Raw genomic sequence first — 13,619 nt, 5'->3', positions numbered from 1 at the left:
GAATGTCACCCGCCAGGTTAAAAGAATGTTACAACATCATGCATGCCATCATCAGGCCACCAATTCCCTCTGGCATGCCTTCAGGCCCCACGCACTTCTGAGGTGCCTCTTCTGGGTTACAGCTGGTGGAGTTCGCCCCCAACTCCAGTGGACCTTGTGGATCCTCCCCGAATCCAGACTGGCACCAACATGTGTTACATAATCCACCCTGTCGCCATCTCCTCCAGCACCTTACCTGGTGCAGCCAGTGCTGCTCGGTGATGAGCCTAACTTCATTCCCGACTTCAAGCTGGAGCCGCATCAGCGCCTTTCAACATCATTGCCGGTGCTGCCCAGACCCTACAAAACTGAACTTACCGCCACTAGATAGTCCCTTTCTCCCTGAAGGGGGAGCAGAGTAGGAATGTTTTGGTTCCATGGAGGCGGACCCTGATCCAGCTGAAAATTGGTACGAGGAGCTTGGGTATGCCAGTGGTGTGGACACTTCCCCGGACTCTAGCATTCTTTGCCCTGAGCCTGGTTTTGGAGGAAGGCTTATCTTCTGCCACAGTGGTGTGCAGGGCAGTGGATGTCCTCTATGCCTGCAGTCAAGGTCAAGACCAACGTCTTGACTAAGGTGCTGACCCCAGGAGAAGGTTGCCCTTGCTCCCCTTCAATTAAGCCCTAATTGACGTTCTCCTGAGGGCCTGGTGAAACCTTGCACCAGGTCTCCTGTGCCCCTCATGATTGCCCTAAGCCATCATTCTGCCACAGGAGTCCAAACCTTTCTCTCCCATCACCCCACCCCTGAGAGTCTTATAGTCAGGCCTAAACATTTAGGGTCAACCCAAATGCTTCCTTCAGCTGGACAGGGAATCCAAGAGGCTAGACCTATTTGTATAGCAATTTTTCTTCCACCATCATAGACTTGCAGTCAGTCAACAGTCCTTGCCTCTTAGGCTGTTACTCCAATGCATTGTACAGCCCAGTTACAGTGCTGATTTCAATGATTCCTGAGGAGGGCCGCCCCATCCTCAACCAAGCGGTTAGGGATGGCTGGGCTGCAGGAACGTTTGCCATCAGGTGCGGGCTGAACACAACAGGCTCCTCAGTAGAGCCATGGCTTCTATGGTGGTGCTACATTGTCATGCCTGTTTGCAGTTCTCTGGGTTCTTGGGGGATGGCCAGGTATCACTGATGGAGATGTCTTTTGATGGTTCCCGCCTGTTTGGCTCTAGATCTCTTGTATTTTCTCTGTCTGCCTGTCTCAGCAGCATCCCTTTTGCGCCTACTGCGTATGTGGTTGGGGCATCGGCAATACCAGCCACACCTGCTGGTACAGCAACATGCCCAGGCCTTTCACATATAGAGCTGTGGATTCTACAGAGGATGCAGGAACCACACCCTGGGAGAAGCTCAGTCCTCCACCCCTCCAGCAGAATCAAGTCAGCACTAACCTATAGATCCAAATGTTGCTACTGTAATGATGAGGAGACCACCAGTCTCCTTCTCTGTAGACAGAGCCAAACACTTCTAAAACTGCGCTCGGCATTGGCAGAGAAGAGGTTTGATGGAGAATTGGGATAGAAGAAAGGCACACAAGAGATGTTGTAGGTGTGTAGTCACACAGTTCCTCTTTAGTTTTACATCAACTTAAAATACACACAGTTTTTTTCATTTACATGGGCTTAACATGAATGTTAACATTTACAGGAAATACGACGTGCACAAGATGTACTATAATAACTGATGTTCTGTGGCAAATATTCAACATATCAATGGCACATTACATTTATCTTGCTATAACCAAAAGAATTGTCATGCAGCTGGTCTTGTTCTAATGTCCTATAGCAGTTGTTAATGCTCCACAACTTGTGTCCCTGATAAGAAAGAAGGTTCACACAGGGTCTGCATATAGAGGCAGTTGTAACAGCATAGCTTTGAGTGTGTGACAGAATCACATTACAAATGGTGCAGGGAACAGTAAAGTGGCCCAACTCGAGTACTACAAACCAAACAACTAATATCTAACTCTCCCCTAGCTACCGCAAACCTAAGACCTCTGAAGACCGTGCTGAGAGGGGTCGATTAATTTCAAGTGTTCAAGGAAAGTCTTTGAAGTGACACTCAAGAAGGAATTTCAAGAAGCACCACAAACAGAAAACTGTTGGAAAGATGCTGATATCTGACTTGCATATAGCCCCGTCTGGAGAGCCAGGAACACACTTCAACCAACTTCAAAAGTTGAGCGTAATCAAATGAACGCTGGTGATGAGCAGATCCCAAGCATCCTGAGGCAGGAAAGCCAACCACCTTCCATCGCCCTCACTGTTGTATTTTTTTAGCTACGGGATCCTTGAGTCCTACAATAGATTCTCAAATACTGCATTCAATCCTCAAATACCTGGGATCCTCAAACCATACAGCGTTGTTTTTTTAATCCTCTGTGGCATGCCACTCAGGTGGGGCTACAGTCACAGGTTTTGCAGTGGTGCACAGGGACAGAATTAACTGTGCAGGGAGCTAATAACTGGCCTGCACATATGTGACAGCCACAAACCTTGGAGTCATTCCTGCCATCAGATGGTGCAGACGGCATCCTCAGTGGCAATATGGTGTGGCCATTAATGTCCAAGACCAGAGGTTGGTGAGATGGGGAGGAGCACTTTTGACAAGCCATGACATCGAAGACCCGTCATAAGCAGTCATGTAACATTTGTTTCATTGGTGACATGGCCATTAATGCCCAGAAGCAGACAGCTCATGACAACTGAGACCCGTGACAAGCAGCCATGAAGTAGTTGTTTCACTTGGACCATTTTACTTAAGAGTTCTAGGTCTATGTTATGTGCACAAAGACAAAAACAAAGAAGAGAGAGGGAATAATTTGCCTGTTTTCCAACAGGGTTTTAAAGAGTGCTCAGTTGTCTTGTCTACAACCAGGTGTAAACTATTCGTTGGCTCTGTTTCCCAGGTATCCTCTGGAATGAACATGGCCTGGATGACTGAGGTGAATGGACCGAGTTGCATGTTCTGTTTCACCTCTTACCAGGACTGCGATCTCCTTCACAATATCAATGATAATGAGGAAGGCACATAACACTTCTTTGAGCATGCAGGGCCTGCCAAGAGCCAGACCATGATGGTTGTAAGTTGGACTTTTGAACCTTAAGCTTCATCTCTTGCATCTTCCAATTAAAATTCTCTCATATTTTTGTGGATATGATGACCCTAGTGCAACCCTGAATGGTGGGCTCAGTCTTATCACATGAAATTTCTCCAATACTCCAACATATTTGGATGTACAGAAGGAAGTGACAGAAATAGCCAAAATGTGCCAGGTATTTAGGGATTGGTAGGAAGAGACTGCAGAACCAAAAAAATGAAATATGATCTGGAAAATCAATAGAGAATTTTAGTGTACTGAGTAATCAGTACCCCAAAGCTTCAGTGGGTAACTAGGTGAGAAATTTGTGAAGAATCATTGCAAATGCAGAATGGAGATGCTATGACTATTCTAAAAAGAAAGTACTAGTTGATAGGTCTTATGGGTCTTGTCTCCAGATGTAAAATTGCCAGGTGTGAGCAACCATTTTCAGGGAAGGAGCTCAGTACTAAGCAGACCCTCAGATTGTACTGAAACAACTTAGAGTCAAGCATCCATTTACTCCAAATTGCTATGAGTTTGGGCTTTCCTTCTGCTGATGCAGCTTCTGTATTAGTAGTTTGTCGAGCTCAACATAAATGATGCCTCCTTGATGTTTTTTAATCTGGCAAAGTATAGATTGACAAGTTTATATCGCAATGTTTGGTTTCCTACATGGTATTAAAACATTATGCTCCCCAATTATGAGATATAGGGTAGGTAACACATTTATAGTGTTGTGGGATAGAGATAAGCAGTCATTGAATATCCCCACCCTCTGACCGAGAATCAGGCCAGATAATTCTTGGGAATAGCAGAAGCAGGCTATTATAGAAACAGTGTGCCAAGTTATTGCACCTGGGCATATGCCTTCTGTCATATTCGGAAACCGAAGACCAATCTAACATATTATGATGGTCCTTTGAATGTGTGAAGGTTATTGGAAGCCATTACCAATCACACTGCTCCATATAGTCTCAAAAACAAGAAAGCATTATGCAGTGCAAACATATACTCACGATGCAGGATAAAGGCTCTGTTTAGCCAGTGTCAACTGAATGAATAATGGCAAATTAGAAATTTCTATGAGGGTCTGTTAGCCAGTGAATCAGGTTTATGCCAGAAAGGAAGAGATTGCTTCTGCTTTGGACCTGCAGAAACTGAAGCTCTAAATTAACAAGTGCTGAGGCCTGTACTGCGTCATAGCTCATTCCGATGACTGGAGAAATATCAATAGCCAAAGTGATGCAGTATAATACAGGAACCTCAACAGCAGCCTCCCACATGTACTTACCCAGTTTCTGGATCCCAGAAAAGTCACACTGAGAGGAAATAAATGAAGGTAATCTTACTAAATACCTTTGCCATCACAATCTAATCATTGGATGAAATTACCAGTTGGATCAGACTAATTACCTTTGCCCCAGTAATCAAAACTTTGGATGCAATGACCAGTTGGATTGGGCTAAATGCATTTGCCCTAACCATCTACAATATGAATGCAATCAGATGGCTTGGACTTATTTGATTTTCCCACATAATGTGATCCAAGTACACAATGACCAGTTGACTATTGGCTTTGAAACATGCTGGGCTTGGAGGAGCAAGACATAAAAATGCCATGTGAGCCTTTCCACAGTTGAGAATCTGATATTTGCAAACCCAAAACTGTGAGTCTAAAAAGACACATAGAGCAATCAAGCTCTAAACTGAATTAATGTATATGTAAAAAGGCCAGCACGATTCAAATTCCTTGACAAAGGCACAGACAAACTCCTCAGACTACCTTAACAAAATGCATCAGCTCAATATTAGCTTCAGCCTGACAACATTCAGTACGAAGTGCACTACAACAAACATCAAAATGTAGAGAGCAAAGGCAATTTTCATATGTACAAAGATGAACACTGTGTGGTATATGTCCTGGTACAGCTGCCCACAGTTTGTGTATACAGTTCCCATTTTACAGTATTGTGCATTATGTTTGTCTCTGTTGTGTTGATTATTTGTATGTTGTCCCTGTCGCCATTTGCTTATGTGTGGTAACTTTAAAAAAAGACAAATCTCTAAAACACAATAAAGTGCATATGAACAGTCATGAAATGCATTTGACCCAAAGGCCTTTACCTTTCTTGGTTTGTAGAAATGTATCGGTGTGGACCTGCATCTGTCCAAGCAGTCAAACAAGGTGATGTAGACCTGGACTACGACAGCCCCTTTGTGTTTGCAGAGGTGAATGCTGACCGTGTCACCTGGATCTCTTATGATGAAGATGATGAGTTAATGGAGCCAGTTCACACTGATATCAAATCTATTGGGCAGAAAATCAGCACAAAGGCCCTTGGATCAGATGAACGTATGGACATCACTGATGCCTATAAATATCCAGAAGGTGAGAATTTATCCCAAGTCTATGGAAAATACTGTTTTCCCGTCACTTGAGTGGAACGCTCATACTTCTTTGTCCCTTATGTCTGCCCTTATCAGCCTTTGTCAGTCTCTATATATTGAGAGACTCAAATTCTAGGAACTACAGCCTTTCACTGCAATGTAAAATAATTTTCTTCATTCTGTTATAATTCTTATATTTTGAGACTGTGTATACTTGTTTTTAAAATATTATTGTACGTTTTGGCTTGCAATGCATTTAACTAAATAGGCAATAGAGAGGTATTACTTACTAGTTGCATGGTAGGCAAGAAATAAACATTTTAATTCATACTTTGTTTACAGGGATTATTGTTCGTTCTCATTCACGCATAATGAATATTATCATTTGGACTAATTTATTAATTAATTCATATATGTTTATTGAAGTTTTTCATCTGCGCAAGAATTTGGAAATAAATCAAATTTATTGATTAGATGAGTGGCTGAGTAGGTGATCACCCTAGTGAGTGAGTGACTGTGTACGCATTCATATCACACTCTTTTCTCCTTACACAGTATATTGTTGAAGGATTCTCTAGGTGGAAGATTTAGAGATTGCTAGCCAGTCTTACTTTCGAAACTGAGCTACTTTCTCCTATCATCTCCTCCAAAATATACACATAAACCCCAGTTTTCTGTGGTCAGCCATACTCTAAATAGAGAACATGGGCCCTAGTCAGTTCAGTGTGGAAACATATCCTTTAACTGTGTGTTGTTTATTGGTGCTACGTTTCCACAGTTCCACCCTCCACATTGTCCCAACTCTCCCTGTTCCAGTACAGGGGCGGAATAGAGGCAGAGTATAACATCAAACTAGTTTTCCCAACACTGGACCCACTCACATCTCCTCCTTTGCATTTACTGAGCTAGTTCTGTCTACATTCTTTCAATTCAGATGCAGAAGAATAAGCAACATTCCCACTTCTAAAGATGCCTTCTCAAACTCAGTAGTCATTTCTGCCGAGCTTCAGGCCTGAGTGTAGATTACCAAAACAGTGAGTGAAGAAAGATGCCTTTCAAGGTCAAAATACTTGGAGAAAACAAAATAAGTGACCAGCCAAAGTTGCAGAGGGAACTTGTATCTCAGATTTCTCCTCTGGGTTCAATAAATCGAAATGAATAACAGTAAGGATTGCTCTTCATCCTCGGTCTAGTAATGGCTTTGAAAGTCACCCAATATCACCTTTGCATTTATTGTTTTTATACACCCTTAATGTAAGCACCACTTATATAATCAAGAGAGAATTGAGGGGGAAATAGGAGAAAATGTATCTACACTTATTGTGCTCTTAGTTAACCATTCGGTTAACCCCTCCAGTGGTATATTCCGAATAATATTAAACAGAATAGGGAGGCACTTTTTATATGAACTCCTCTTTAATGTCTGCAGATAGTGATATCTATTGACTATCTTATTTTATTTTCATTTACATCCTTAGGTGTAGTAAACCACTTCACAGGTACTGGTAGCAACTTGTGAAAATACAGTTTGTCCCATACCCGATATCCAGCAGGATAAATTCGTGAGGATGGAAAGATTTATTCAGTATTCTCTTCATTATAATTGGATACAGCATAAATTCTCAGTCAGTAACTTTTAGACCGTTTCTAGGGGACTTTTTGTCTATGTCTTAACTTCTACTTATAACACAATTGTGTTCAGGATATCAATTGAGCCAAGATAAAACAGTCTATGGTGTTATACTGAACTTGAACTAAGGAACATACCTGACATTTATTTAACCTTTTTCTCTGCTTAGGATCTGAAGAGGAAAGAGCAGTATTTTTAAAGGCTCGGGAGAAGCTACTCAAAATGCACGTAATGGAAAAAGGAGATAAAAGAAAGGGAAGTTTTGGCAGTTCAAGAAGAGAAAGAATTAGGAAATTCAGCAGATTGTCTGAAGATGAAAATGGCCACAGAAGAATATCCAAAAATCCACAAATATCAGGGAAATTCAAGTTGTCTGAGCGCCCTTTGATCAGTGAGGACATCAACATTGTATTAATTCTCAATAACCCAACTTCGAGCCGCAAGACTATTCATGTAAACATTAGCTCTTCAACTGTCAAGTATACTGGACAACCAACAGCTGAGATATTTAGAGACTCACATGATGTTACTGTGAAACCCCACAGTGGTAAGTTTGAGACTGGCTGCAGGGTTAAGGTAAAATTGGAAAGATATAATATACAGAACTCATGGGGAGTGATAAGCAATGACAATCCAGGCAAAAGAAGCAGACATTCCGAGGTGCAATGGTGGTTAACGCTAATTAAGTAACTGAAGTGGATCATCTGACTAATACAGGCATTCACACATTGTTTTTCTCCCTTATCCAAGTCCCTATATAATTTAAGGTCCGACCCCTCGGAATTTATACTTTAGAAATGACTTCCACAGAGAAGGTTATATTTATTAGCAACGCTTGTACCACTGGGTCTAATGTGTTTATCTGCCTGAGCACAGGTAAGTGTTCATCCTTATACTTTTATGCCCATGGTGTGTTTGAAGGTTTAGCAGCTCGAAATGCTTCTACTTGTCTTACCAAGCATTATAAGTATTGGTGGTTTGAGCTTAATGAGGTTCTGTAGGCATGTTTCGCAGCACAATGCCTTAAGATAGCTGGAAGGTGAAATAGAACTCGATGCAGAAGCACAAATGACATACCACATGAATGTTGGGTCTCAGGACACATTAGGAAGCTAGTACACAGGTGCACAGATCTCCCTCAGGTGATGCATGGGCATTGCTGCTCTGAATGAATGTGAGCTGAAGAGTCAAGAGGTCATGCTGAAATGGATGTATTGCTACTACAGGGCACACCACCGATAGGGTCAAGTAGAAGCTGCTGCATAGCTCTTCCCTATGCAAGCTATCTGAAAGTATAAGATATTGTGCTGAAGTATAACTTATTGCTATGTTTCTGATGTAAGGTACAGTCGCCAGAATATACTTGAGTGATCTGTGTGTATCTTTCCTAGGAAAGTGGGTGCACATTGCATGCATGCGGTTTTAACACCAAGCTCAAGCGAGTACAACTTATGTTTTTAATATATCCACAACAATTCAAAGGACAAGTTTGTCCAAGGGTGCTCCCAGTAAACAATGCAGTGCAAGTGACCAGTGAAAGTAATAAAAAAGTGCACAACATATAAGCCTTATATAACAAAACTAAAGTGTTTTGGTTTTTAAAATAGGAAGAGAATTTCTTACATAGTGCACCCCTTATAACTCGGTCTGTTGCGAACCAAAAGCATTAAAGATCATTGATGTTTCAAACTTTTTCTAGTATGGATTTCCAACAAGTTCTTCCTCTGGGACATACATGGTAACCCATTATGGGTAGCTCAAAGAGAGTTGAGTGCATATAGCAGTTAGTGTGGATGCTGCCTTCAATAACAATTAGGAGAGAACAAATCATCTATTTTTGTGAATCTAAAAGGCTGGTGTCTGCTCCATGCCATATCTAACCGCACTAATGATAGAGAGCTTCTTGAGGTATCGATAGGGTGTTATAATTTCTGACCCTGAGGAACATCTTATGGGATATCATTGTTACAAAGGGATGGAAATATTGACAGTCTTTAGTACATTTAGTTCTCAAGAGACTGAGGGCCTGATTTGGAACTCGGCGTACAGGTTATTCTGTCACAATGGTAACAAATATCCCATCCGCTAAAATCTAAATCCTATTATATTCTCTGGGATTTTGATTTTGGCGGACAGGATATCCCTCACCGAGTTCTAAATCAAGCTCCTAGTCTTTAATGGCATACTATGTATTAAACTGTGTGTGTCAGAGTGAGTTCAGCTTCAATTAGAGAGGAATTAGGAAGATTTGGACTCAACATAACAGCGATCACTGGCAGATTATTGAGGCTATGTCTCGCATACTCTCTAGTCTCAGAAATAAACTACATGTCATATGCTCATCTCTGCCAGAAAGAGAAAGTGCTACAGGAAGTAATGTCAGACTAATTTAGTTTGCCCTAAGATACAATGGAGCCATTATTTAAAGTTGTGTGCTCCACACATAAATCCTTCCAGCAAACTTGGTGTCATTTCGAATGGTTCTGGGTTCAGCAGATGTTTTATTTAGTTTAGCAGCCAGATTAATTGTGTAGCTTTGTACAAATATGAAAACAGCGCAGAACCATATCTAATTAGATTGGCAAGCAGCTAGTGCCATTTCCTGCACCAGTGCATAATTGGCTACCGTGCTTTATGCACAGCCTTGCCCCTGGTCCAGAAACAAGTGAGAGCTGTTCAGTGTAGGGTTTGCAATCGAAGCATACACTTTTAACACAAATTTAAATGAATGGACAATAAAAGGATTAGAATCATTGAATGTGTGCTATTGATCTGCAGCACACATGCAATGTGTGCCAGCAAGCCCTTGGAGTCACTTGGTTCTGGAGATGAAGAGCTGCAGGTCCAATCCTTCACACTCCAAAAAGGAGGGCAACAGGACAGGCACAGCAAAGCAGGAGTCCAGCAGAGTTCTAGCAGAGTGGCAGTCCTTTCAGCAGCACAGCAGTCCTTCTTCCTGGCAGAGTATCCTGAGGTCCAGAAGTGTACGGTCAGAAGTCCAGTTCTTATACTGTACGCAGTGGTGTCTTTGAAGTGGGGTAACTTTAGAGAGGGGCTTTGAAGTGCACACAGGTCCTCCCTTTTCTGCCATTTCTCCAGACGCACTACAGGGGGTTGTGCAGCTCTTTGTGTTGGGACAAGCACAGTCCTATTCAGGTGCAAGTGTCAGTGCTTCCCTCTCAACTGTCTTAGGAAGGCCCTCAGCCTGGTGATGGGCCATCAGGTTGTAAATGGCACACCTCAGCTCCGTTTGTGTGTAGCTTTCTAGGGGGAACGCACAAAGCCCAGCTGTGCCCCAACCCAGATGTATGTTGGAGGTAGGAAGCAGACACACAGGGCTTAAGAGCAGAAAAAAGCCAACTTTCTATAAGTCAGCACACTTAGGGCCAACTCAGTATTCCCCTTGGAACTGGGTACAGACAATGTCTCACTTAAAAATGCTCCTGCAGTAATTGCTTAGATATAATTTGTGTACATAAGATCCTGTCTTCAATTAATGAATAAGACAACTCCGTACTGTTCAGATCCAACATATTAATCAATAGGATTCAGGAGGTTCAAAACATTTTCAGCAAATACAACAAATGCTCATCCTGAAGACAACAGTATATAACTCCTCTAGATCACACAGTTGTATACCAACAGAAGATCCAGGAAGGGGTTATAACTCTCCTTTTGACACAGTCCTGCGCGATAATTGCCTGGCTTTCAGTCCCAGTTCAAGCAATATCATGGTCTTTCAAATTAGCTTGTCAAATGAGAAGGTAATGTTGATGTTTCCATCTATGCTGGCAGTCAGAGGTCGTCAAACCATCATCAGGACTCAGTGTAAAATGATACCTACACATAAGGAAATTTTAATTATGAAACAATACGTGCAATCAACCAAATCACACCCTGTACCGCCTGTGAACCCAAGAAAACACCACAAACAGAGGTGTGGCAACTAGTACAGGCCACCACCTACATGACAAAGAAAGGTCAAAAAGCACCTCAAAAACATATAATGTGTGCATCACATAATAGACTGTGTCAGGCTTCCAACCAAAATAACTACATTTCGCTACTTGCAACAGGTTGCAAAAATAGACTCCTTAGCAACACACAAGGGGACTTCAACCTACAAGCCCAAGTAAACCAATCCACAAATATTATAATATTAAGATCGCTCAACCTTCATACAACATAAACTGTAATAAAACACTGCCTCCGCTGTAGCATATTCATACCTTCTAAATATGGGACCACCAGTGTCTGTCTCCATCCGCTCAACCCATGAGAGTCGGAATCAAAAATTGCTGGTCTTCCTGGCGGGTTTAAATAAGGAAGTGACAGGTCATGTGACCATTCCAGTGACTATGGGGCCATCTTGAAATGGTAAACATGCCAAACTAATGCCCAGAGTATAGAGACAGTTGTAATTACAGTAACTTTACTGTTGTGGACTTCAGCAACTTAATAAATATAATATCCATCTAGGCCATCTCCCTGGTGTAGAGCATTCAAGTACTAACATGTCACATGACCATTGCAATGACTGTGGCGGCCATATTTAAATATAATAATGGCCCACCTAAATGCTCTTTGACACTAAATCCACATTCACATCCCTGCTGTAGGTATCCACAGAGCCTAACTTAAGCACAGAACAGAAAGAAAAGATTGCTCCAACAAATTTTTCTCATGGCATTAATAGCCAGCAACCACAACAACCAATAAACCTTAATGTCAGAAATGGAAGTACAGATAAAGGGACTCACAACCTTCATACCATCCATAAGAAACAAAAGGAAACAATAGGTAACCATGAAAGGGACCATACCACATCTATTAGACTTGCTAGATATCGATTCAGTATCCGCAATTGCAGGCACAGAACCATGAAAGGAGGTCAAGATCCATAACCCTCTATGTGGAATACATCCCATTAACTGTTCAGTTCAAGATAGTCCATCTACGATGTTGCTAGTATTTGCCATTCCACCTGTTGAATCAGACTCTTCTTCATGAGTTAGCTCTGTGTCCACCCTCACTCATGTCATTCTCTGGGTTTCCACCCTCCAGTCACAGGAATGCAGGCAATACACTTCCTCTTTTTTGTCCTCTACATCCACCTTGAGCCATGCTAAACTTGGGGCATCTATAATGGTTCACATTGGCTCCAGTACTCATACTGCATGAGTCCATTTGCCGTACTTGTGTGCCATACTCACTGTACATACATGGTGGCTGTGCAAGGTTCTAGGTTGCGAGTCAGTAGGCTCACCTCTCCTTAACCCAAGGTTGGGTAACAGTAGATATCCAAAACCATGGTATGATGCCACCACTGTTATATGTGATGCACCCAGCACATGGATAGTATCCACTGCCTACTTTGAGGGCATGCATGGCGCACCCCTCCGAATCATAGAACATGTTCTGGACCTTGCATTACCGGGACAGGCCTAAGACTCTACACTGCAACTTGATTAGCGAGACCCCAGGTTCAAACATAACATTTAGAAAACCAGGTTCACATGCAGTCAGATAATGAAAGCAGGGGTACATGCCCATTCACCATGCAGGGTGCATTCCCATCCCAACAACATGCTTGAGAGAACTTCTAAGAATGAAAAGGGCATGGAGCGATACATCAATTCATGCCCTAGACAGAACGTTCTGGTTGAAAATAATTGAAGGTACAAGCATGCTGATAAACATGTCAAAAGGGAATGTGACCGGACATAGGTCATGAAATGCAAGGACACAGTATCCTATTTGAGAGGGATGGTTTTCATTGTTATAATAAAATAAGAAACACTTAATGGATAAAGCTTAGATATCTCAAAGCAGAAGAAAAACTTAAAAATAGGAGGGCTGGACTTCATCACAATCAAGAATGCTATTTATGTTTTGCACAGAAAACTGAGGCAGAAGGAGGCGGTAGCATGACACGGACTTTCTATCTGTTTCCAGAAATAAGCAAGATAAAAAAAAATGTTTGTCTTTTCTTACCTAATATTAATCCTTTAAAAAATATGAATGCATGAATCAGACAATCTGACAAAGAATGTGATTAAAAAAAACAGAAGAGTCGTTGTTTCACATTCTTTTGTGGTCTCTGGACAATTTGTGACCTTGTGTACACACGCTACTGGGAATAAGGCAAATATTTATCTGTTCTTATAAACCTGAAGGGTGCTGGTCTCCGTCAGGAAACCTAGAGCAGTCACTTTTTCAATCACAATACAGTAAAATCACACAATGGTAATCTATGATTCACTGACTATTAAGGTCTCTTTCTTAAAATTGTGAAAGATGGTCATTAAAAGCATCCATTTGACAATCAAAGTAAAATGCGGGGGTAGCTAAATACGCTGATACCAGCATTACGTCTGGATTAATTACTGCTGCCATATTGTAGTGTTCTAGTGTTAGTTCTGTCAGTAATGTTTCTGTCAGTTATGGATTTGAACAGTATAAGCCATAAACTGA

General features: G+C 41.8%; 1 protein-coding gene across 3 annotated transcripts in view; it reads left to right on the top strand.

The window, feature by feature from the left end:
- The window catches only part of LOC138304022 (protein-glutamine gamma-glutamyltransferase 6-like), a 418,261-nt gene that overhangs the window by 276,382 nt on the left and 128,260 nt on the right, over positions 1-13,619 (top strand). For all 3 annotated transcript variants that reach the window (XM_069243672.1, XM_069243674.1, XM_069243673.1), the window contains 2 exons: positions 5,268-5,516; positions 7,315-7,692. In XM_069243672.1, the coding sequence (XP_069099773.1) occupies positions 5,268-5,516; positions 7,315-7,692 (627 nt within the window). The remainder of the gene's footprint in view (positions 1-5,267; positions 5,517-7,314; positions 7,693-13,619) is intronic.

This window comes from Pleurodeles waltl, chromosome 7 (assembly GCF_031143425.1).
Source record: "Pleurodeles waltl isolate 20211129_DDA chromosome 7, aPleWal1.hap1.20221129, whole genome shotgun sequence".
Taxonomy (NCBI): Eukaryota; Metazoa; Chordata; class Amphibia; order Caudata; family Salamandridae; genus Pleurodeles; species Pleurodeles waltl.
The sequence above is the reverse complement of the archived record's forward strand: the minus strand, read 5'-3'. Positions and strand labels throughout refer to the sequence as shown.